The sequence below is a fragment of the Pinus tabuliformis genome, chromosome 3_2, assembly GCF_031772625.1.
Source record: "Pinus tabuliformis cultivar Carrire ecotype Pingquan chromosome 3_2, CPIR1, whole genome shotgun sequence".
Taxonomy (NCBI): Eukaryota; Viridiplantae; Streptophyta; class Pinopsida; order Pinales; family Pinaceae; genus Pinus; species Pinus tabuliformis.
Genome location: NC_142302.1, coordinates 1150984389 through 1151011544, shown reverse-complemented (window position 1 = coordinate 1151011544; position 27156 = coordinate 1150984389). Strand labels below are relative to the sequence as shown.

Sequence of the window (27156 nt, the reverse complement as noted above, 5' to 3'; positions counted from 1 at the left end):
CCTCGATGTTGGCAGTATTGATTGTTGAACTCATTTGCCATATCCCTAATAAAAATGTACCCATCGCTCAAGCAAAATCTTGATTTGACATGTTAAGGTTTTTTTATCTTATTTTAATGCTTAGAGGGTGATATTGATGATGAGGATCCCAATATAGGCAATGAGTCTGATGATATGCATGTATTTGTTGTAAAATGGTTGTTTTTTGGACTATAGAGGCCATATAGAAACTCTTTGTTGATGTATTTTTGGTTCAAAAATGGATCAGACTAGGTGCTATTTTGGTTATGTGTACCCTTGCTATACCTATAAGAAAAATTTGCACGTGTATAATGGTTTGGATTCATATGGCTGCACATGAATATTTATGTATCTTTTTCAAAATTTGAATATTTATGTACTTTTTGGTCGAATGATTTTTTCGTCTAGTTTTTTTCACTGGTTTTGGGATCGATTGGTTCGATGACCAATTTGATTCTAATATTATTGGTTCATTATCCATTGTTCATTTTCAGTTTTAACTTTTGAGTCTTGACCTTAGATACTGATGACATTAGACTAAGTCTTTGAATATTTATGTACTTTTTGGTCGAATGATTTTTTCGTCTAGTTTTTTTCACTGGTTTTGGGATCGATTGGTTCGATGACCAATTTGATTATAATATTATTGGTTCATTATCCATTGTTCATTTTCAGTTTTAACTTTTGACCTTAGATACTGATGACATTAGACTAAGTCTTAGACCTGCCACTCTTTATTATTTTTGAGTTTGAGTAATTTCAATCTACTATTCAAGTCTTCAAACTTTAGTATCTACTATTTTGCTTAGTACTAATTGGAATCTAGATTAATGAATGATGAATTTAAATCAATGTAGATTCTAGAATGATGACCGATGCATTTAAATCAATGCAGATTCTAGAATGATGATTGATGCATTTAAATCAATGTATATTCTAGAATGATGAATAATGAATTTAAATCAATGTATACAATATTTACTATTTCCTTTTGTTAATTTTAGTTAACAATGGTATGTTCTATGCTTAGCACAATTACTTCAATGTTCCTTAAGCAGCCCAATAACAATTTCAATTTAGATTTCCAGTAGCAGTCACATTAACCATTAATAAGATTGACAGTGAAAGTAGATAGAAGATAAAACAAAATGTAGAAGACAACCCAAGACGAGGACACTAGATTTGGCGGATGCCAGGGAAAAACCCCAATGTGGGGAAAATCCTTTGGTCAATTCTTCTTATTATTATACCAAAAGTTCAGTAGGGGGAGAAAGCACAAAAGTCAACTTGACTTGCCCAATTCAAAATCAAAACAAGCATGTCAATTTCTGTAGTCAACTGCAGTCAAACTTCAATCCTAACTAGAAAGTCAACGTTGGTCAAATCAACAATAAATCATCCTCAAAACAACTCAGTCTTGCATAGTCAAACTCGCCCTGATTAGGAGGTCAAAGTCAGCCCAAAATAGCTCGGTCAAGCTCAGTCAAAGGAGAGAAAAACTGCTGTAATTTTCCGCGGTCAAATTGCAGTAAACCTTGAAGTCAGTGCTGGTCAAACTGCCTAGATTCCCTCGATTTTTGTGCCTAGAAATTTGGCCTAGGAGACAAAAAAGATCCTCCAAAAATTATAGTGAAAGCTTGTCAACAAACCCTTGGTCAACGGTGGTCAAACTGGGTCCGCTGCCTAAAATTTCGGTCCTTCAATTCAATGCAAAAAACTCGTCCTTCTTGCTACACGTGTGAGAGAGAGAAGCTACCCAATAGCTATACGAACCAATGAGAGAAGATAGAAGAATGTGTGAGTGATGGTGGTGCCAAATGAGGTGTGAGGTCACTTGTATTTATACAATTCACTGTGGGTGAAGAGACATGTCCATTGGGCTTCTTCAGCGTACATGTTGATGTAGCCGACCTGAACAATTTGCACATGTGTGGGCATAAATTCAAAATCACACTTCCACTTGTCTAAATGAGATGATATTTATATCAATTTTGGTCCTCTCAAAAAGAGGAATTTAATGCAATCATCATCTTCATCAAATGAGCTTCCCCAAGGTGGAATTTGGCCCTAGTTTCCAATTTTAGCACTCCCTCTCAACTATGGAGAAATCCACCTGCCAATCCATTTATCATCATCGATCATCATGCCATCTTGTTGTTAGGTATCATCTCTGTCATCTCATCTCAGCTCTGCTGAACCATGATGTAATAATGAAAAAGAATAGATCGAGAGTGAATCACAAGACCTTACCACTCTCCACTGACAAAAGTCAGTCCAAAGGTAGAACCTCAATTGATCCCAGATCAAGTTGTTGAACACCATGCATCCTAGACATACGGAGTATGATAGTACATGATGTGTCTATTGGTAGTGTTATGGTCCCTATCCACTTTTCCCAACTCATTGGCCAGATGAGAGGTACTTCCCATGAGTCCTGGACTACATGGATAGGATGTGTGCTGGGGCATCAACAGGAGAAGGCGAACCACTCATCTTGCTCATACGCCATAGGAGAAGGTGAACCACTCATCCTATGCATATGTCAGTCGTAGGGTTAGGTGAACCACTCATCCTATGCATATGTCAGTTGTAGGGGAAGGTGAACCACTCACTCTACATACATGTGTCCGCAATCGTAGGGGAAGGTGAACCACTCACCCTATACACAACACACCAATAGGGGAAGGTGAACCACTCACCCTAAGGTCGCTCATAGCTCCAAGAAGTACCCCAAGCCCCTAGGAGCTCCAGAGCTCAATGTCCAACTCAACTGGGATCCTCATGGGAGGGTCTTTCCACGACTCCAAGTCTCTCTCAGAAGGTTAAGAATTTGATCTTCCCCAAGGGCTTTGTGAGGATATTTGCGACCTTCTCATCAGTTCTGATGTGTTGGAGCCTTATTCCTCCCCGTTGTACGATATCCCGGATAAAGTGGTACCTGATATCAATGTGCTTGGAGTGGCCGTGGAACACGGGATTCTCTGAAAGGCGAATCTCACTCTGGTTGTCGCAGAAGATCACAGTGGTATCCAACATGTGCTCAAATAGCTCATTGAAGAGCTTCCTCAAGCAAACAACTTCAAAGTAGACCATACTAGTTGCAATGTATTCAGCCTCGATGGTGCTTAAAGCAACTGGTTTTTGCTTCCCGCTCATCCAGGAAATTGAAGCAGACCCCAATGAGAAGCAACATCCAAACGTGCTTTTAAAACCCACCACACTTCCAGCCCAGTCAACATTAGTGAATCCATGTAGCCTCAATCCATAGTTGATTGCGCCATGGAGATATCTCAAGAGATTCTTAGCAACAATCCAATGTATGTGATGAGCTTCGACCATAAATTGACTCAACATATTCACAGCCAAGCATATGTCCGGACGAGAGTTTACCAAGAACATCAGGGTCCCCACAAGTTGTCTATATTCAAAAGGATTTACCAATTCGGGCCCAACAACACTTCCACATAGCTTCTTGAAGTTGAGTTCCATCGGAGTAGACACAGACTTGCAATCCGCCATCCCACATCTCTCGAGCAAATTCACAATATATTTTTCCTTGGGAAAGGAAAATCTAACCTGGCTTTTGCCAAATCTCCAGGCTTAAAAAGTAGTGCATCAAACCTAGGTCCTTCTCGAACTCGAAAGCCAACTACCTCTTTCCTTTATAAATGAGAGGGTCTGCACTTGTCAGAAAAAGATCATCCACATAAAGGACCAGAACGAGAGGCCTGTCCTTTTCAACCTTGAAATATAGGTTAGGGTCAGCTTCGCTCCTTGTAAATCCCAACTTCATAAGATAACTATCAATCCTATCATACCAAGCCCTGGGGGCTTGCTTCGACCCATAAATGGCTCTCTTCAATTGGCACACGTGTGTCCTTTGATCTTGTACTTTGAACCCCTCAGGTTGTTCTATGTAGACTTCCTCCTTAAGCGAGCCATGCAAGAAAGCAGTCTTAACATCCATTTGGTGTAGGCTCCATCCTTGAGAGGCAGCAAGAGCAATAATAGATCGAATAGTGGTGTATCGGGAAACCAGTGCATATATCTTGTCATAGTCCACTCCTTCCTTTTGAGAGAAGCCTCGAGCAATGAACCTGGCCTTGTATTTTTTAGCACTCCCATCAGCTCCATGTTTGATTTTGTAAAGCCATTTCGAGGTGACCACAAACTTGTCCTTGGGTCTAGGAACCGCATCCCAGACATCATTCCTCAAGATTGATTCGTATTCCTCATTCATCACATCCTTCCATAATTGGTGTTTCGCGACTTCTTCGAACGTACATGGCTCGGATTGAACAATAGTACTCATAGTAGCTAAGTACCCTTGGTATTTGTTCGACTTCTTACTTTCACCAAATATTCCCCCTAGAGCAATATGTCTTTCATCATCTTCAAGAGTATCTTTGAGCCACAAAGGTCTTTTCCTTGAGGTAGAGGGATCACCAGGAGGTGGATCAATGGGATCCATCAGGCCTTTCAACATTGGGCATTAGTTCATCTGTTGGAGATTCATCCTGTTTTCCTGCAACATCATCATTCTCCTTCCTTGGGATAGGGAGATCTCTGGCTTTCCCAAGGGCAAAATCTTCATCAAAAGTGACATCATGGCTTATTTCCACTTCTCTTTGACTAGGCACATAGATTCTATAAGCCTTTGAAGTTTCACTGTAGCCCACAAATGTTCTTTTCTTCCCAGATGCTTCTAACTTGTTTCTTTTGTCTTTAGGCACATGAAAATATACAGGACATCCAAATATTCTAAAATGAGAAACATTAGGTTTCTTACCAGTGAAAACTTCTTCGGGTGTCTTGAAATCCAATGCTTGATGTGGCAACTTCTCCCCATAAGAACTTTGGTAGACCTTGGTCATGAAACATGGCATGGGTGGCTTCTAATATTGTTCGATTCTTCCTTTCAGCAACACCATTTTTCTCAGTTGTGTATACAACGGTTGTCTCCCTCTTAATGCCAGCCTCTCTGCAAAGTCATTGAATTAGTTTGATTCGTAGTCAGTTCCATTATCGGTCCTTAATATTTTGATCTTCTTCCCTGTTTGATTTTCAACCAAGGCTTTGAAAGAACGAAATCATTTGATCACTTCGTCCTTCTTCTTCAAGAAATAGATCCATGTTTTGCGAGAGAATTCATCCACAAAAAATGCATAGTATATGTATCCTCCCACTGATGTTATAGATAAATCAGAATGGACCAATTGAAGAATGTTGGTAGTTTGACTTTCAATAAGGGAATGGTCCCCTTGTATGTTTTCCAGCTGCACAACCATGACAAACACCTTCATGATTTATGTTGAATTCGAGCATAACTGTGACCATCTTCCTTAGCCCAGGTAAGGCTTTGTAGCGAAGGTGAGCAAATCTTCGGTGCCATAATTCGGATTGAAGAGAAGTATCACAAGTCATAGCTCCCAAAGGACTTCCTCCAACTTGATAGAGACCTTCAACTCTAAATCCAAATGGAAATGCATCTTTAGGGTTTCTTTGCTAAATACGTACCTTCCATCAATGGGTGCTACCTTGAAGCCTTTATCTTGCATCGCAGAAATAGACACCAGGTTCTTCTTCAAATTGGGTGCATACAATACTTCTTGTAGATGAAGGGTTTGACCTTGATTTAAGTGAAGAGTGACAGTCCCTATCCCTTTCATGGGGTAGGTGGCATTGTCTCCAAGTATGATCTCCAAATTAGTCTTATTTTCAATCAAATTTGAGAGGGTCTCCTTGTACCCAGTGAAGTGCCTTGAGGCACTACTATCAATCAACCAATGATTCAAAGTGTTCGGAGGAGAGGCAGTAGTGAGGGTGGAAATAAGATAAAATTCTTTTCGTTTTTCTACAACATTAGTTTTCTCATACCTCGGCTTTTTGGAAGGTTGACCATTACCATATTGAGCAGTGGGAGCATTCCTCTTTCCTTTGTTGTTGAACTTGTTCTTCCTTTGATTGCCATTGCCTTTGAAATTATTGTGATTGTTGTTGTCCTCGTCCTGTGGAGCATCCTTCTTGTGAGGACACTCTCTAGCATAGTGGCCAAACCTGTTGCAATTGTAGCACCTTCCTTTTCTTCCTTGTTGAACCCCTACTTGAATCCTTGACCTTGTCTCTTTGTACCAACATTGTTCTTCCTCTTTGCATGAGTAGAGAAAGCAGTAGGTTCATTTCCATTTGAAGGCTTGTCTCTCTCTATCATCCTTGTCTCTTCTTGTGTGCATCGAGCCAATAAGTCATTGAAACTAGGAACCCTGTCATTATTAAGAATAGTGGTGTTAAGCACATTCGATGCTCTTGTGAGACCTCCAAGAGCAATGAGGGTGAGCTCTCTGTCAACAACAACTTCTCCAATAGTTAGAAGATCATTCTTGGTTTCAGTAATCCTCATGAAGTAGGATTGAATAGACTCTCTTCTATCCATCTTGATGCCTTTCAACTTATTCTTGAGAAAGAGGATTTGATTTGCATCGTTTACTTTGAACATCCCAACTAGCTTATCATACATCTCCTTAGATGTTTCCAAATCAGAAATATAGGCAACCAAATGCTTTTGAATGGAATCAATGATAATTCTTTTAGCTTTGACCTCACCTTTCTTGTATTTCATCTTTGTAGTAGCAGGTGCATTTGAAGGAGGCTCCACCACTCTTCCCTTTACATAGTCCATAGCATCATTCTCTTCCAAAGTCAAATCCAAAGTCATCTTCCATGCATGATAGTCGAATTTGTCCTTGAGCTTATCCTCGGATTTGAAATATGATGTAGACATCATTGAAGCTAGACCAATATTCTTGTCCAACAACTCTTTTCATAGTGATTGATTTTCTCTCTCTTGCTTGGGTCTTTGTCTTCACCAAGGGTCTAATCCCATTTTAATTTTAGTTAACAATGGTATGTTCTATGCTTAGCACAATTACTTCAATGTTCCTTAAGCAACCCGATAGCAACTGCAATCTAGATTTCCAATAGCAATCACCTTAAGCATTAATCACATTGATAGTAAAGGTAGATAAAACATAAAACAAAATGCAGAAAACAAGCCAAGACAAGAGGACACCAGATATGGTGGATGCCGGGGAAAATCCCCAATGTGGGGAAAACCCTTTGATCAATTCTTCTTATTATTATATTAAAAGTTCAAGAGAGAGAGAGTACAAAAGTCAAATTGACTTGCCCAATTCAACGTCAAAACAACCCTGTCAATTTCTGCAGTCAACTACAGTCAAGCTTCAGCCCTAAACAGAAAGTCAACCCTGGTCAAACTAGCGATAAATCATCCTCAAAATAGCTCGGTCTTCCACAGTCTAACTCGACCTAATTAGGAGGTCAAAGTAGAAAAACTGCTGTAATTTTCTGCAGTTAAACTAATGTCAACCTTGAAGTCAACACTGGTCAAACTACCCAGATTCCATCGATTTTTGTGCCCATAAATGTGGCCTAAGGAGATAGAAAAGATCCTCCAAAAATTGCAATCAAAGCTTGTAAACAATGCCTTGGTCAACGCTGGTCAAACTTGGTGTGCTGCCTAAAATTTTAGTCCTGCAATTTAGCATAGAAAACTCGTCCTTCTTGCCACACATGTGAGAGAGAGAAGCTGCCCAATCGCTGTACGAACCAATGAGAGAAGGAGAGAGGAATGTGTGTGTGATGGTGGTGCCAAATGAGCTGAAGAGACATGTCCATTGGGCTTCCTGAGCCTACATGTTGATGTGGCCGACCTGAACAATTTGCACATGTGTGGAAATAAATTCAAAATCACACTTTTGCTTGTCCAAATGAGATGATCTTTATATCAATTTTGGTTCTCTCGAAAAGAGGAATATAATGCAATCATCAAATGAGTTGTCCCAAAGTGGAATTTGGCCCTAGTTGCCAATTTTAACACTATTTCATTGAATCATTTATGATGTATGAATCAATGTATTTTATTATTGAATTTGAATTTGAATCATGTTATATGCCAACATCCTCCATCCCCCCTGAATTTCCCCAAAATTTGGGGGTGCTCCCACACATCCCCCCTGTGCATCTTCCTGTTCCCACATCTGCTTGCCTCGGAAACTTGTTGGAACATTGTAAATACAACCCAATAAAGTAGGTTTAAGGAGGAATTATTGGACCACTAATCACTTTTTACATTTTGTGTTATCATTGTACAAGCTAGACAATTCAATTCCAAAATGTTCTCTTGTTTTATGGATTTCCTGAATGGGTTTGATGTCGATGGAATCCCCTTTTTGGAGGTCTTATGACATTGGTGGTGCTTATCTGTCAGTAGGAATATTGTGAGGCTTTACGAGACTCTTATTGTTAGGCTTTAGACTTCTTCAAGATTTTTTGATCTTGTTAGGAGGATGATTGGGTGGAAGCATAGTTTTTAAGACCGGCCTAGCTAACCGGTTACCGGTCTAATCGGCCAGTGAGCAGGGCCACCGGTTGGAACCTACTGAAAAACCCGGTTAAGAAGCTGTTTGGCGAGAATTTGGCCCTAACCGGTCCTAACAAGTCGGTTTAGGACGGAATCGACCGGTTTGTAGCAAACCGGCCGGTTCCGTCCTAAATCGGCTGGTTACTTGCCATGCCCGCCGAGGACCCACAGAGCGGCTTGTCCAAGGCAGTTTAGGGGTTTTGGAGGGAAATGAAAGGTGCTTTCCCTCCAAAAACACCCTCTCCAAGCTTTTAAGAGGCCCCTCTCCCTCTCATTTGTCTCACACATCTCATTTGGAGTGTTTATGAGTGTTTGTGAGTTTGCTTGGGAGCTTGGAGAGTGTTGAGTTTTTGCTGGAGTAGTCATCTTGGAGTTGGAGCTATTTTGGAGATAGTTTGTAGCTGTCAGTGGAGTTGGCATCTTCAAGAGGAGGCTAAGGAAGCTAGTTTGCATTTCCAGGTAAGGATTTTCACTTGAAAATTCCTCATTTTACTATTGTCCATGATTAAAATTTTTTTATGTGTTATAAATTTATAATCTTCTCACTTCTATCATCTATGCTATCAAATCTCTAGTTCTATGCTATCAAATTTTGTAGCCTACATGTGCATTTGTTTTCCTAAATTTAGCTTTGGTTTTCCATGTTGCTTAGTTGCAATTCTTTTTTTAAATGACAGATTTCTTTGCAAATTGTAATTATTTCAAGAAAACATGGCTCCAAAAGGAAAGGAAAATGCATGGGCTCATTGTGATGTACTTGATGGAAAAATGATATGCAAATTATGCCATAAATCTATTGGAGATGGGGGTATTCGTAGATTGAAACAACACTTGGCTGGGATAAGAGGCCAAGTAACGCCATGTGGTGCACCAAATGCAGTGTTAGGTCCTATTAGGGCAGAATGCATTTCCAAGCTTGAAAAGTTTTATGAGGATAAGGCTAGGGAGAAGGCCATCCATGATGACATTGCAAGGAAGAGGGAATTATTAGAAGCCATGAAAGAGAGTGGGTATGATGATTATGAGATTCAAGACTCAACTTCTATCCCTTCCACCAATGACCCCTTTCACTGTGTTCATCCTTCTTGTGGCCAACCATCAAAAGGAACAAAGAGAACAAACATCCAAAGTTTTTTCTCATCTTCTGCCAACATTGCCTCTTCTAATCCCACTTCCTCCCAGCCAAGTCGTCAACCCACTTATCAACATTGTAAAAAACAATGCAAAGAAACTTATCATCAATACATTGCTAGATGGTGGTATGATTCAGATATCCCATTTAATGCTGCTCACTCACCTTATTACCAAGCTATGTGGGACTCTGTTATAGCTGCAGGAAAGGGCTTCAAAGGCCCTAGTATGCATGACTTGAGGGAAGCTCTTTTGCAAAAAGAGATATCTTCCATTGATGAGTATTTGGTTGAGTTTAAAGATTCATGGCTCAAAATAGGTTGTTCCATCATGTTAGATGGATGGACCGATGGAAAGAATTGCACTATCATTAGTTTCCTTGTTTATTGCCCCCAAGGAACCATGTTTTTGAGATCAGTTGATGCATTTGATAAGTTGAAGGATGCAACCCTTCTATTTGAGCTTTTGATGACATTATTCAGGAAGTTGGGGAGCAGAATGTTGTGCAAGTCATCATCGATAATGCCTCAAACTATGTTCTTGCTGGAAAGATGCTTGAGTCCAAATATAAGACCATATTTTGGATTCCATGTGCTGCACATTGCATAGACCTCATGCTTGAGGACATAGGCAAAGTGGAGTGGGTAAAAAACACTGTAGAGCATGCCAAGTGCATTACAAAATACATTTACAACCACTCATGGGTATTGAGCCTAATGAGGAAAAACACTGGGGGCAAAGAGCTTGTTAGGCCTGCAATTACGAGATTTGCAACTCACTTCCTCACGTTGCAATGTCTCAATGGTCAACATAAAAACTTGCAGAAAATGTTTTCTTTTGAAGAATGGTCTGAATCTCGGTGGGCTCGTAGACAAGATGGAAAAGACACCAAAAAGAAAGTGTTTGACAATTATTTTTGGAAAAGGTCTGTAGAGCTTGTGAAAATTATCGAGCCCCTTGTTAAGGTGCTAAGGATGGTGGATGGGGAAAATTGGCCATGGGCTACATTTATGAGGCTATGGATCAGGCAAAGGAGCAGATACGGGCAACTTACAAGGTTAGGTTAGCTAAATATGGCTGTATATGGGAGATCATTGATAACAGATGGAACAATCAACTCCATTGTCCTATACATGCAGTTGGGTATTTTTTGAACCCAAAGTATCATTATAAAGATCGGCTAGGAGATCTGCATGATGGGGAGATCAGAGCTGGATTGATTGATTGCTTGGAGTGCATGGTCCCTACCCATGCAGACCAGTTAGAAATACATAGACAACTTATTGTTTTCACTATGGCAGGTGGTAACTTTGGCAAAAACTTGGCAAAGATGGCAAGAGATGTGGATCAATTAGGTAAGCAATTCCAATTTCCAATTTGTTTTTCTTTTCAAGTTAAAGTTGTGTACGTTTTTTACAATTCAAATTATAAACTAAGTTACTAATTAATGTCTTTTTCTTTGCAGCACATTGGTGGGAGTCATTTGGTGGCCAGTGTCCTCAATTACAAAGGTTTGCGATTAGAGTCCCAGCCAAACTTGCAGTGCTTTAGGTTGTGAGCGCAATTGGTCTGTTTTTGAGTGCATACATACAAAGAAGAGAAACCGTTTGGAACAAAAACGGTTAAATGATCTTGTTTTCGTGCAATACAACCTTCTCCTGAGGAGGAACCAAATGATGAACAAAACACCTGATCTAGATCCCATTGTGTTAGACAATATTGATCCAACATCAGAATGGGTGGAGGAGACTGAAGATCCTGTGTTTGAGGCTGATTTTGATATCGACATGGCTTTAGCGGGGGATGAAGCAAATTTTGTGGCGGCATTAGAACTAGGATCAGTAGCGGCATCAATGAAAGGCAAAGAACCAATGGAAGGCACTAGTCGTGCAGGTCGACAAACTCGTGCTTCCATTAGGTCCACTTCTATTGTTATTGGTGGCATTGCTATTGAGGTTGCAGATCAGGCTGAGGCATCCTCAGACTCTGAACTAGATGATGTCTATGTAGCTCCTGATGATGATCTTGTGGCTAGTAGTGGTGATGAACTTGATGATTGATCACGTGTACACTGTAGACTTGTAGTAGGCCAATGGCCTCATAGCTTGCAACATTGTTTTTGGACTTTATAGGCCATTTAGAGCCTCATTGCTTATGTATTTTGCTATTTTGTCGATGATATGTATTGCACTCGGTGCCATTTTGATATATTCACCTTTACATGGTATATAAATGAGAAAACTTTGCATATTCTGTCTCTATTGGCTTGGAATCATGGTTTTAAATCTTAAAAATAGTTTTGTTTCACTAAAAAATAATTATTTAATGTATTTTTCTAAAACTGGTTCATTTAGACCAAACCAGTCCCAGTTAGACCGGTTCCACTCGGTAAACCGGTTCATTAGGTGGACCAGTCTGGTCACCGGTTCCGGTTTTAAAAACATTGGGTGGAAGTAGGATTGCTCCATGTCGTTGACCTTGTTTGGTGCTTATATTGATGCATCAGAGGTCTGCCTTAACGAGCACACACAAATAATGGGTTCCCTCTACGTTAGTTTCTATCACTATTCTCTTGTATGTGAATGATGTTGTCATCTTAGCATCCTCCCTAAGGGTTCACATAGGCAGATTGATGCCCTCACTGATTTCTATGATGAGAAATGGTTGATGGTAAACCTTAGTAAGACTAAATCATTGTATTTATTGCATCAAAAACTACTTTTTAATTTCTTTTTCATTGGAGGTGAGTTTGAGATCACGATATCGTACACTTATTTTGGAGCCCATTTCACAGGCATCATATTTAATTTGAGGCATGCTGTCCAAACTTGACTTGGAAAGGGGTATGAGTTTCTCTCCATGCTTGAGCACCAGTATCTCCACACACACTTCTAGGACATCTTGGTGAATCATCAAGCCCACTGTACTCTATGAAGCTAAGATTTGGGGCCCTAGCTGCCTTCTAGTTGATTAGACTTGCATTGAGAAGGCATAGTCTCTTATGTTGCTTCAGATGATCCAGTGCAAGCAGATAATCACTTAGGTCATCGTGCAGCTTGAATTTTGTGCTCATCCCATGCACCTTGACAGTATTTTCAAATGGGTTTCCTTTCTTCATAGGGTTCACATTGTGGCTAATTCAATGTCAGCACATGATAGGTACTCTTACCTTGCCCTTTGCTCTGTGATGGATATTGTGTCCACCCTCTCAAGCCAATGAAGTTTTGGTTCTCTGAGCTTCCTCATTGCTTCAATCTATTTGCATATCCATTGAACATTTGCTCCCTGTCGGTGATTTTTTTGATACTCCTAGCGATCTTTTCCCCTTCATCTGGAGATCAACAAGGTGATTGAAGACCACACTTGTTGACAATATATCAATATATAGAGTCCACTGGGATCTCCCCTTCATGGGTGCTTGGTCCAAAGATGATCTTTTACATAGAGCACTGTGTGTAGTTGAGTGGTGGTCTTATTATATGTCCCAAGTATGCTCAACATCAGTAGTCTCATGGCCATAGGTTCCCTCTCACACAGTTTAGGGTAGGCTGTCCTCAGCTTTGGATTGGGTGTAAGCATTGTATCTCATGAGAGGAGAGTGTTTGGCAATGATGCTTTTTGTAGGAGGTGGAATTTGACAAGCATTTCATTTTCAGAGTCTCATCTACTGCAAGATCATGGGGAGATGCCACTACCTTTTTTGTGATTCTGTGGGATCCCTATCCACCTTTTTTTGATATCCTGACCAAGGTGTATGGCTCTTTACATTTGAGAGGCACTTACTCTTAGACAATAGAACTTGCGGGTTTCTTCTGGACCCCTCCCTGTTGGATTGATTATCTCCTATTTTTAGTTGATTTTAGTGCTTTGTGGCACCAAACGAGAGTACATCTTCCAGTGAGTAGCAGAACAGGGGCTGGTTCAGTGTGACCACATACAACTTCCTGCTCCATATCCGATTGATTCTTTCCCTTAGGAGTTGGGTGTACTCGTTCTTTGCATTTATTGGATCAACATCCCAGCCTATGCTAGGGCAACATCACGAGATTCTTCTCTTTGGCTTGAAGTTTTAGGAGAAAATCTGTGTGGCTCCTGGATGCTTAAAGAGAATTGGTGAGATGGTAGGGTCTGGACAAGTCTCGAATACCAAACTGATACAAGCTTATAGCAGAAGAATAGAAGATAATTATTTTCAGGAAATTCTTTCTGTAAAAATGCAGCTCATTTTATGCAACTCAAGACTACATATTTATAATATAAGTACGTGACAGAATGGAGAGCTTAAGCTTATTATAAACTAGCCTAGAATATTTTTTCTTATAAACTAGCCTACAGTGATTTTCTTCACACGAGAATGGCTAAAAGTAGCTAATAGATAAGGACTAAAGTAGACAATAGAATAATTCCCGAATTTCTCACCATACACTTTATTGTACATGCATTTGAAATTTATTTGTAAACAGCATGTTGGTCAAGCATACTGTGAACATTAGCAAGAAAATTTACGGGGAAAACTGATGGTTGAAATCGAAGATGTATTATATGTCTAACTTTAATATCAAATAAAATGTCACACTGATAAGTACATTACTACATTAGCACATGTTGCATCTGTCCAACTCCATTAACATTGTGTTGTCTGGACTCTGGAGCACTCAAATTAGATGTCTATATAGAAATAAAGGCTGCCTGTAGTAATGTAAAGTTTTGTGTATTACTTGTATGCAAATCTCCAAAAAAATTTGCAAACAGTATGTTGGTGAGAAGCTATGTAGCGTATTGTAAACATTACCAAGAAAATTTACCGGGAAAACTAATTATTTTTTTTGCAAGGAAAAGAACCACAACTTTATTTATGAAGATAACAAAATTACATTTTTTATATACACATCTAAGTGTATTTTCATGATGGATCTACCCAGATCCATACTGTGGTAAGAATGAGTCAATACATCCCAACAAAAAATGTTTCAGCCAGTAAAAAAATACCCTGCAGGGGCAACAGAGAGTCCATCTGGAAAAGATCACTGCCACCATATTTGGCCAAACAAAAAACAGAGTGGACAGCCATACAACTTATATCACAGTGTCAAGACTATATATCAAGTACATACATAAAATTCAGAAGGTAAGTTAAATAGTCATATAAGTAGTCAGAGAAAAAACTAAATCTGAGCCTCTGGAGGGTCCATAAAAGGACGGTGATAGAACTGAAAGTGTGCATCATTTAAATTTCTTCAATTGTCCATAGCCCTGCAGCCAACTGAAGGCCTTCCTTAGAAAGCCGGTCCGCCTCGCGATTTCGTTCCCTCTAAATATGAGAGCAAGAGAAATCAATATATGAGTGTTTTATCCTCAGTTAACCAGGCAAAATAATAATTGAAATAGAAGACGCGTATTTCATGTCTAAGTTTAATAGCAGATAAAAGTTCGCACCGATAAATACATTATTACCTTAGCGCATATCAGTGTTTTAAGATTCAGCTGGCTCAGAACCGATTCGGCCGAGTTGGTCCGAGTCAAGGTCTCACCGGGTCGACTTGGCCAGTGAACTGGTTCGGCCGGCTGAGTTGTCTAACAACTAGGCTGGCTTGGTAATAACTTGGCTGGCTCGGACAACTCGGCTGGCTCGGTAATAACCCGGCCGGCTCGGCCGAGTCTGAGCCTACTCGGCCTAGTTGGATGACAGCGGCCCGTGAATTAAAAAAACAACCATTTTTTTTATTTTTATTTTTGCTTTTGGGGGACTCCAGGGTTTTCAAGATGATACTTTAATCGTTTTTTGTCCCGAAATAAGTTTATCTCGCTTGATCTTGAGAGGTTTGTTTAGTTGGTATCACATATGTAGTAGAGATTCCTTAAGGGATAGCTTCATTCTTCTTCAAAACCTTCCAATAGGTTCTTTGCCCCTTTCTTAAAGCAAACCTAACTTTGTGGCCCCAACCTTGGCCCTCCAAAGATGAGCATCGAGCCTTGAGTTGATTCCACGTGATGCTACACCCCTTGATGAGCCTCCAAATGCTAAAACACTAAACTTAAAAGCTTGGACGTTGGACTATTTGATGATATGCCCAAATGGACTGAAGATGCCCCCTGGCTGGCCTTGACCCTATTTTGGTGGATGGTGCCTTCTTCCAAAGCACAAATGAGGATGGTTATCATTGAGATGACTTAGGAGGGCTAGCACATCCCTCTTTGATGCCAATGCTTACCCTTAGGGGTGCCATGTCACTCACATGCTTGAAAAGGGTGACATAGGGTCTCTCCTAGATGACATCATGGTGGAGGATGCACCTTTTGAAGATGTACACATGCACTTTGGGACTTTCTTGGAGTGAGGAACACTCTTGGACCCTTGTATTAGTTCCTTGATGACTTACAATCTATTTTGGAGGATAACGCCATTTCTAGCCTCCTTGGTTATGTGTTTTTGTTTTGATCTCTATATCATCATCATGTATGTATTGACAGCGCATTGGGTGCCATTTTGATATAATGGATATATCCATGAGCCTACTTTGATCATATGTTGTCTTCTATCTATATTCTAATGCTGTGTGTTTGGAAACATGAATGAAAATCTTTAAAATTATGTTTTTTAAAAAAATAAAAATTTAATGTATTTTTTACAACGACTGAGTCATTGAAATCAAGCCGACCGAGTCGATACCGTGTCGGAGTCAGAGTCGGAGTTGACCCTCGGTCTAGTTGGAGTCGGAGTTTTAAAACATTGGCGCATATTGCATATGTCCAATAACATTGTGTTGTCTGGAGCACTCAAACTGAATTTCTATACAGAGATAAAGTCTACCTGTAGTGATGTGACGTATTATGTATTGCTTGTTGTTTCCTCCCTCACATTCTTTTCAGATTGATCTGTATTATTTGCAATTTATGCCTTAGGTTAGTAGGGAAGTAACCTTTATATGTTTTATAATTAGCAGGGCATAGGGGATGACGGCCTCCTGCTCCTGTAGGCTCAGGGTTTACTCATTCTCCCTGGATTTAGAGGGGGAATGCTCTTAACATGATTCTTTTTTCAAGGGACATCCTGCATCCAAGATTTACTATTTAGGAGGGACCGTGAGGATGTTCATTTTTTTCAGGGATGTTCCTTGTGGGAGATACTCATTCATTCTTCTCTGGTGTCCCCATATTCCTGGGATACGGGATGTGTTCCTGGTGTAACCCTATTAAAAGCAAAACCATTTAACCTCTATGATTCCTTGCTTACAAATTTGCTCCTCTTAATGTCATTGGCAGACATATCGTTTGTATTGTTGTTTTGTTTTGTTTCTATATCAATATTGTTTTCATTTTTCCTTTCAAGAGAGGAGAGGAAACTAGGGGTGGGGACGTGTTAGTCTGATTGTGTTTATCATAATCTAAGGCTATTTTAACTTGTGTATTTGTTTCTGTCAGAAATTTACGGTGGAATAAGTTGCAAGATTCAATTCCACCTGAAATTGGAGAGCTGAAGAAACTCACGAATTTGTAAGTATTGGCATTGAACTCAAAGACATGGTTTGTTGGTATAATTCAAAATGTATTTTTTTTCTTTCATTTTTCTCAGTTTATGTTTATAAAGTCATAATACTGTTGGTTAACAATTATTAAGTGGATTTGTTAGGTATCTGAGTTTCAACAACTTACGAGGATCAATTCCAAAAGAACTTGCAAATTTGCCAGAGCTTCGCTATCTCTACCTTCATGAAAATCGACTCACAGGACGAATTCCTCCAGAACTGGGAATTCTTCCCAACCTTCGTCACTTGTACTTCCAATATTCCCCTTTTTGATGTATTAAAGGCGTTTATTCATCTATTTCATGAGTGCTTATATTGGATCTGAATTCTGTGATAGATAAGTTGGTTCTTGTGTGTTTGTCATTATATGTGTTCCATAGTTTTGAGCAAATCTTAAACTGATTTACAAGGGATATATGTATATGGTTTTCAGAGATGTTGGCAATAATCACCTGGTAGGGACTATAAGAGAGCTCATCCGTATGGAGGGTTGCTTTCCATCTCTTCGTAATTTGTAAGTATACATGTTCAGCATTAGAGATTTAATTAATGTGATCAATATGCTCGTTATTGTTGTTTCTATGAAAATTAACATACTGAAAGAATAGAAGTTTTACTTGTAGATGTTTCATAAACGTGTTGGCATTTAAGTTCTTAAGGTTCAAGATCTGTGTGCAGCACATACCATATTAATTGCTTACTGAAATGCAACTTATTGTGAGTTCCGTTGTCAATACATTATACGTTGGATTCTAGGGAAATTTACAATTACGAAAACAATAAGTGGCATAAAAATTTCAACTTTTTTAGCGAGCTGCTATAACAAAGTTGCATGGATCATTTGTTGTTAGGTCACTGGCAATAAGAATAAACACCCTTGTTTGGTAACTGGCATGCAGTTAGTTTTATCTTATATAGTGTGAGCCAAGTGATAGCACTTTCTGTATTTTACATATCTTGGTCCTCTATATTTTTCTGATGGCGTGTGAAATTTATGAATGTTCAAACTGCAGTCAGCAATGACTAGCTAGAGTTTCCTTTAAAAACCAAGTTTCTGTTCCATCACTTTAATTGATGCAAATATTGAGTTTCATTTTATTTGTAGTCTGGGAATACATTCACAATCTGTCTGATATTTCGTAAATTTTCTGCTTTTATTTTATGACATGTTCCATTAACATTCTCTGAAAGAATGTCAGTTTTCTCCAAATATTTTTCTATTTCCACTTTCCATTAAATCAATTTTTCTTTTGTTCTGCTGAAATACACCTCCTGGGGAAATCTATCAGGCATTTGCCCTCATTCTGAGGATGGTACCTAGAGTAAATCAGCTCAGCATAGTTTTGGTGCCTAACCTGGTGGGGACATCAAGTGAAGCCCACGCAATATCACTGAGGCAGCCACTCGAGCTGATGTTGGGCTACTTCCTGTTCAATCATAACAAAAAAAGGATCACAGTTTTAATTGTACTTCAATTATACCTGTGAATGTCAATATTTTATCTTTTTTCATGGATCGGCGAATGGATCTGTGGAAAAATATTTTTTATTCTGAATAAGCATTCTTTTCATGTTTAGAAAACTGCTTCAAAAACACCCCCAATGCTGGAATATCATATCTCAAATTCACAACGCTTATGGTTTTTTTCTATACTTATGGAGGCAAAGTTTAAAAGTACACATGGTCCTTGAGTGGAAAACCTTCTAGTTGCTGAGGAATACATATGTTTTCAGTTTCCTCTCAAGAAGTGGAATCCCTTTCTTGTGGGATTCTGACTATGAAGGTATTGGTCTTGGACATAGCTATGGGAAGGATTCTTATGACCAGGACTCACTTTGGGCCCTTGGAAAGTGCGACTTCAGCTATAAAGTTCTACAAGTAAAAGAAAAAACATGCTTGTTAGTAATATTTGTATTTTTGTATTTTTATTTTATTTGTTATGATTATATAGTGATGTATCCTAATCGCCTCTCAGGCGATTGCTTTAAATGCAGCAGTCACTGAGTGAGGTAGGGTGCGAATGGTTTTCTCATGCTTCAGAAAAAAGGTCCTATTGTGTACTGCCTTGTTTCCATCAGGGCCCTTCTCTATTAATCAAATAATGGGCCGTGATTGATTTAAATGTGACTTAAATAGGATATAGGAAGCTTATATTTTTCCTTTTCTTGGACATTATCATTTACATACAGAAACATTGATTGTAAACACACACATGTTTGCTTCTATACAATATCACTTTTGCAGCTCTTGTTTTTTTGAAACATACATCTTATATTTACAGAAAATTATTTACAAATAGAAGACCAAAAAGTGGAAGGGTATACAATGAATATCATAGCCTTCTAAAGAGTGGAAGGGTATATACAATGAACATCATAATCGCTTCTAAAGAGCTACTAAGGCAGAAACAAAAGCAGAATACTCAGCGAGATCCAAAGATTGAGTATCTCTGATCAACAAAGCTCCATTTGCCAATGATTGATGACGAATTTCATCCTTCCAGACTGAACTGAAGGCAGACTAGGAGCTAGGCTCATGATTTTGTTTGAAGCCCTTGTAATAAATACAAGACACTTAATTTAGAATATCTCTGTTATGGACTTATGCATAATCTAGCATCAAAATACTCTAGTAGTGAATAATTTTCTGAGGTAAAGTGGAAATTTTTATTATATAGAAAGTCACAAATTGAGGTTTTGGTTTCCAGGTATCTTAATAACAATTACTTGACAGGAGGAATTCCTGCACAGCTTGCCAACTTGACCAATTTGGAAATTCTGTTAGTATACTCCTCCAAATACTATTTCTTTGAGTTACATGCATTGTAAAACTAATGTCCATTCTCTTATATATTTGTTGGTTATTATTCCTCTCTTTATGGAAATGATTTTTAGATTAATGCCTATTATATATCTTTGTAGAAAGTCTAAATGGTCAATTGTTTGTTCAAAAAGGTACTTGTCTGACAACAAAATTTCTGGCGTTGTGCCACCGGAGCTTGCTTCTCTTCCAAGATTGACCTACCTGTAAGTTCTATATTTTCTGAGCTGCGTTTGTAAATGTTATCTCTAACTTGTGTGCATTTATAAAAACGTGTTTCGCATGTTTAATATATCTTTCCCCAGCAAGACGGGTATAGAGCTTTGAGTTAATACTAATAGTAGTCCCATATTAGAGGACATCAAAATCCAAGAACAGGGATTGATCTCGTTTGCCACATACTTATCTTGGGAGAAACTGGCATGCCCCATATTCTGTTTCATTGATGTTTATTGAGTACACTGGCAGAAAATAACACACATTTTCTTGAAATGTTGCTATGATGGGACCGTACTCCATTGGTAACAACTTACAAGTGAAAATGCTTGAAAAGTTTTCCAAGAGTTTATCGATTTCACTACTGGTCATCTAAGTTACCTGGATTGTGTCCCTGTTGGAATTTTGCGACAATGGAATTATTGAAAAACTAGCTTGTGCAAAAAAAGTGATAAAAATTGCCATTGAGTTTGGCAAAGAGAATCAAGTGAATTTTGTTATAACATATATTCAAAAACAGACATACAAATATTTTTATAACCACAAACTGGAACCCGAAATATGTCAAACTAAATGTCAAGATTGAATACCTGGGTTGATGAATTTTCTGGATGAACCCGCATGAAGATTGTGTAATTTGATGTTTCAGGCCAGCCAATTGTGGTCTATCATCAGGAAAGATGGGAACGATACAACAAAGGTAGTGAATAAGATTGCTCAAAAGAGACTAATAAGTACTTATTAAAGGAACACCATATTAATCTGAGAACAAAGCAGATGCCCTATAACCATAACTTTAACTGAGGAAGAAAACTGAAAACATAGACCTAGTAGAGAGAGGAGGCCCTTTCTTCATCCTACCTTGTATTAATATTGGTAAATTAGGCTTTTAGGGTGGATCTCTTTCTTGGCAAGGGTGTATAGGATGTTTACACATGCTACATTTGTATGACACCTGCCCCCATACAGGTTTGATTAAGTATTGATATATTTTTTTGGGTTCAGGGGTTGTGTGCATTAGCCAGAAAGCTTCTCCTAAGCTGTCATGGGTGCAACCGTGCAGGTTAGATGAAGAAGATCAACCAACACTCAGGGTGTAAAATCCTCATGTAAACTGAGATGAGGACGTGGAAAATGATAAATTTGAATATGTAAACTTTCTCAGGAGCCTAATACAAGTTATGAGCTACAAGATAGAGGTAAATGTGCAGTTGTATCTAGCTAAACTGGCAATTTGGTATAGGGATGACCAAATTAGGGTTCTAAAATAGATAATTGAGGCCAGGGCATTTGGTGATGGGAGGAAAGAGGTTGATGCTGTGGTACACTAAAATGTTGTAGTAGAGAGTTTCAAAATTGCTGAGACAAGAGTCAGTGCCAGAGCCAGAATCAGAACAGAGGGAGTATTCAACATTGATAGCAGTCCAGTGCACAATGTTGAAGTTCAATATGAGCCCTTTGTAAATCTGAATTCTCTGAAAATAAATATAGAGCCAACTATAAGCGATTTTCATACTGGAGTTTTCCCACGTTGGCTTCTCCATGTTAAATCTCCATGTCTTTGTTTGTATTTTCTGTTATTGAGTACTTTACAATAAAGCTTACAGTCCCAGTAATACAAAGTGGTTTTGGAAAAACAAGTGTAAATTAATTGAGTTTAAAGATAAAGGTTTGTGTCAGTGAATCATATTGGCCACAGGTTGAAAGATTATGGGCATATTTGTTGGAACCATCAACTCCAACAATGGCATACTTGATGTGATATTAATTAAGGTCAAAAGTTTGATAGCATAAAAAAACTTGCCTATGAGGACGTTTGTAGAGTGATTTTTGAGAAATGTATTTTCAAAATGCAACTCCATTGGTCAAGATTGATTTGGAGAGGCCGAAGATGGAACAGTGGAAAGCCCTTTTATGTGTATGTGGAAAATGACTGTAAGATAACCTCCTAGGAATATCTCGAAATCCCCACTAAAATTTCTGAGTTTGTTTTAGTTTGTCACTGAGGTATTTCATCAAACAGTTTGCATGCATATGGATGTAGGTGTATTTCCTTTGTATTTTATTTAAACTAGTTCACATAGTACCAAAAAGACACCATGAAAATACTTCAAATCAACATTATTTTATTGGCCTTTAACTCAGAAATATACATACCACTGATAGATGTTTGCAACAGCAATATAACTCCTTTTTTCCTCTTGAAATATCTCGGAAAATACTTCAAATCAACATTATTTTATTGGCCTTTAACTCAGAAATATACATACCACTGATAGACGTTTGCAACAGCAATATAACTCCTTTTTTCCTCTTGAAATATCTCGGAAAATACTTCAAATCAACATTATTTTATTGGCCTTTAACTCAGAAATATACATACCACTGATAGACGTTTGCAACAGCAATATAACTCCTTTTTACCTGTTGAAATATCTCAGAAAATACTTCAAATCAACATTATTTCATTGGCCTTTAACTCAGAAATATACATACCATGTAACAAATAAAATATATAAATAATATAAATATAATGTAAAAGATAATAATCATAAATAATAGTTAGTTAAGCTAGTAAATAGGTTGAAGAGGCATGTCTAATAGGACATGACTCTTCATGAAGAGACACTTGCTTGGTATATAAGCAACCCTCTCGTTCTCATTTGTAATTCATCATCATTCTTATTCTTATTCACATATTTAATATAATATTTATATCCTTAATGGATAATTTGATATTCCAAGTCTTTTGGAGTAATTAATCTTAAGAAGGAACTTTGTTCGCTTCATACCACTGGTAGATATTTGCAACAGCAATATAACTCCTTTTTTCCTCTTGAAATATCTTGGAAAAGTCCCAGCAATAAATGGCTTCCTTCAGATTTGATAACAGTACAGGTTCAGCCCAAGTCTGGTACTCCACGCACAGCAGTCCAACTCAGCTCTTGGATGCTGGAAATCAGCCCTCCAAACAGCGAATGTAACCCAGGAATAACACCTTTAAACAAGCAACTTGACCCTGGTATATGATGCAATAATTGTTGGAAAATGTAACTAGGTTCGGTCTTCATTATTGTACTTGAGTCAAATGTACTATATTTGTCAAAAGAATGTGAAAATAATTGTATTATTACTTTGATTTGACTTATTAAATCATGGGTTTCATGCTTGGGTCAAATGTATAGGTCAAGCCTCCATTGTATGCTTTAGGTTATTGTCAAAGTCAATTTGTGAAGACTCCTCCATCCATCGAAGTCTCTTTGCTGTTGAAAGAACCTTCATGAAGTCAGCCTCCCTCAAAAGATCACATGGCGGCTTAATTCAAAGACACAACTGTTCATATTCTCATGTCGGCTTAATTCAAAGACACAACTGTTCATATTCTCATGTCGGCTTAATTCAAAGACACAACTGTTCATATTCTCATGTCGGCTTATTTTCATATGGAAACAACTATATATACCAGTACTAGGACTTCGCATTACTCCATCTAGAATCTCGGACAGAATTGCAGAGTGAAGTTCAGATATCACAGAACTTGCATTATTTCAGAAGAAGTTTGGAGATGACACAGAAGTTTCAGATCAGAATTTCAGAGCTCGCATTTTTCGGTGATCTCAGGGTTCGGATGAGGGCAGACTTTTCTGTGATTCAAGTTCGGATGAGGGCAGATGTTTCAGTGTTGTTTCAGGGAGTTCGGATAGGGCATCAATCTCTATGAATGATGTCAGGCTTCCCAACAGTTATGCTCTCACTGGATTAGAGGTTATTACAGTGACCTCTGTTTGATGCTCTCACATCACCACAGTAACCTCATCTCGGTGCTAGTACAGTGACTTCGATGATGCTATTACAGTGATGCTTCCACAGTTCGTTCGTGTCTCGATGCTATGATGGATGGAGGTAGTCTTGAGTCTAGATGGTAAGGGTCATGGTCGTCTCATTTTTTGAATCTATTGAAGGAAGAATTTATGACTGGGTTTTCCCCTCGAGGGGGGTTTTGCCCTGGCAGCGTGCCTATATCTTGTGTTCTCTTCTTTTGTTGTTTGGCATTAATCTTGATGATCAGAAAAGATAATTATGAAATCTAATACTAATAATGAAAAACATCACAAGTTAATGTCATTAAGAGGAAAATCATTTAACTGCCACCTATATAGATTTTCCAACAATAATAACCCAGAATTTTTGTCACCAACAACTGTTCCAAACTCAGCTCCAGAAGACATCTCGACCCTCAAGAAAATGACAGACTCGGTCCGCAAGGAAAGGCAGAACTCAACCCTCAGAGAAGACAGAACTCGGCCCTCTTTGCAAGCTGCTCTCAGGTAAATAAATAGCCCTTGGCCTTCTAAATGGTTCAGACTCAACCACCCAACAGAAAATATAAACTCAGCCCAATACCGAGCAAAAGACAGTGATAACTTGGTCAGCAAAGAAAAGAAGGAATACTAAAAGGATTGATTGTAAAATCAACTGATAACACCTTCAGATTTCCCCATTTCTACAAATGCCTTCTCCTCATCAACAATGAAGCACAATGTCAGAATCTGAGTGATTCCGCTCCAATACCAGTTAGATTGGATAGTTTCAATACCGAAACCAACAACTAGAATGATGGTTTTCAAAACCCTAGACTCTCTTCTCAAGAGCTGTCCAAAAATCTATTTTTCAAGTGATCAAATGCAAGAATGAGGAGAGACTCTTCATTTCCCTTTTTTATAACTCACTTGACCCTTTTGTCAGCCTTTTATCTTTTATTTTAATAAAGTCAATTTAGTGGGTTTTCTTACTTTATAATTTGAAAGTGACTTTTTGCTAGCCTAGGACGCATGTCCTCTTTTCTCCACTTTTAACTTTTATAGGGTTTTCTCCACCGGATTCTTGTCTACATGAACCTTCTGTTGATTCTGATCCATTTGCAAACTATCTTTGAGGAGTTGCAATATGTCGTGGCTCTCTTGAATCCAATCCTTATCTTTAGGTCCATGCTATCTCCAAACACCCGATCCATAAACGCTGGTGCATCATACCCATACAAGGCTTTGAAGGGTGTCATCCCAATCGTCATATGATAAGTGGTGATATAACAATGCTCTCCTAAGTGTAACCACTTTATCTAGGCTTTCTATTGGCCTGACACATAGTTTCTAAGATAGCCCTCCAACCATTTGTTGACAATTTCGTTGTGCCCATTTGTTTGCGGGTAGTAACTAGTACTCAGAATTAACTCTGTCCCAACCAACCTGAACAACTCTTGCCAAAATCCTCCCATGAATTTGATGTCCCTGTCATTGACAATGGCCTTTGGCAGCCCGTGCAATTGAAATATCTCCCTGAAGAATAACTCCATTACCTGTGCAGCTGAATAGCGGGGAGGGATGGCAAAGAAGTGTGCAAATTTGTGAGCTTGTCAATCACCACATAACTGCAGTGCTTCCTCTACACCTGAGGTAACCCTGTAATGGAATCCATCGAAATGCTTTCCCATTTTTGCTCTAGAATGGGAAGTGGCTCGAGTAACCCTGCCGGATGAGTATGCTTTGCTTTATTCTGTTGGCAGATGTTGCACACCCTCATGAATCTCAACACATCTGTCTTAAGGGCCTTCCATGATAATCTTTCCCTGATCTTCCTGTAAGTTCTCAAATATCCAAGGTACCTTGCCAGTGGTGAGTTGTGTACTACATGCATGATCTTTTCCCTGAGTTGAGACTCTGGTACTAGGTAGATCCTATCTGTGTAATAAATGATGCCATCAGTAACGCAATATTTATTGTATTGGATTAGTCCATCAAGGACCTCACAAGAAAACTTGTTCTTGGAGTACTCAACCAACAGGAGAGATTTCCAGTCAGTTGAAACTTCCAGGAGGGACAAAGTGGGTGGTACTTTGGAAAGGGCATCGTCTACCACTGTAATGTTCCCAATTTTTGTGAGTGCAAAATTCACTAAGGAGTTTTGTCAATTTTTGGTGATATTAAATAAAAAGGAGAAAATATTATTTTGTGGGAGAAAAGTGGAAATCATTATTTTGATGAAGAATGGCGACAAAGTAATATTTTATTAGTGGAAGGTGGGGACCACCATGGGAGAGGGCTAGCAATTATAAATAGAGCTTGGAGGCCTCCATTTGGTATCTTTTGATTATTTGACAATTTAACACTAGTTCTCTTGAGCTGCTTAGCCAAGACACTCGAGCTGTTTAGCACAAGGAATCCAAGCGAGAATTCCACCCTCATTTCGGAGGACTTCGAGTGTCTCCCTAGTGAGGCAATTTGGGGCGCTCAATTCATAGCTTCCATTGGACATCATTGTAGGAGTTTACTCAGCAGTGCACATTTCTTGAGCATAGAGATATTTTGTGGAGCACATTGTGGGAGCACTCGTGGGTTAGAGGCTCCCGGCTTTTGCAGGGAATTTTCTTATTGTTAGACTGAAGTTTGGACAACGATTCGTCAAGCTGGATTGGAGGTTATTACCTAGGTCAATTTTTTATCTTTTGGTAGGGGCACAAAAGCTATTTGACCAAGTGTTGCGCATGGGTTAAAGAAATGGAGCCGGGAGAGATAAGGGCTAAAGATAAAAGGTATTTCTCAATGGAGAATTTAGCTGGAGCTGGGAAAAATCTCCCATGGTAGATTTGGGCATAATTCAGTAGTATCAAAACTGTGGGGTGTTTTTTAGCCAGATTGGGCAATTTACACTTGTTGGGGGTCACCGGGGTTGGTGGATTCAACCCAAACCCTTTCTGGGTTTTTGTGGGTTTATTGAGAGGAGTCTCCGACTAATTTTATAGAATTTTCCAGGCGATATTCAAGCCTGAAATCCACATTCTTATAGTAGGGCGAATTGTTAGTTAGCTGAGGAATTTGCATCACTTAATGGGCTTACTTTTGGCTTGGAGTTGGGCCAAACCATTTCTGGGTTTTTCTGGGTTTTGGGAGAGGAGTTTAGAGCTAAATTTTCAGAGCATTCCGAGGAGTATTCAACCCTAAGATC

At 38.8% G+C, this 27156-nt stretch overlaps 1 protein-coding gene across 1 annotated transcript in view; it reads left to right on the top strand.

The window, feature by feature from the left end:
- The window catches only part of LOC149184802 (Leucine-rich repeat (LRR) family protein), a 121191-nt gene that overhangs the window by 77861 nt on the left and 16174 nt on the right, over positions 1 to 27156 (top strand). The window contains exons 5-9 of the mRNA XM_089417709.1: positions 17015 to 17086; positions 17223 to 17366; positions 17552 to 17632; positions 19826 to 19897; positions 20073 to 20144. Coding sequence (XP_089273835.1) covers positions 17015 to 17086; positions 17223 to 17366; positions 17552 to 17632; positions 19826 to 19897; positions 20073 to 20144 — 441 coding nt within the window. The remainder of the gene's footprint in view (positions 1 to 17014; positions 17087 to 17222; positions 17367 to 17551; positions 17633 to 19825; positions 19898 to 20072; positions 20145 to 27156) is intronic.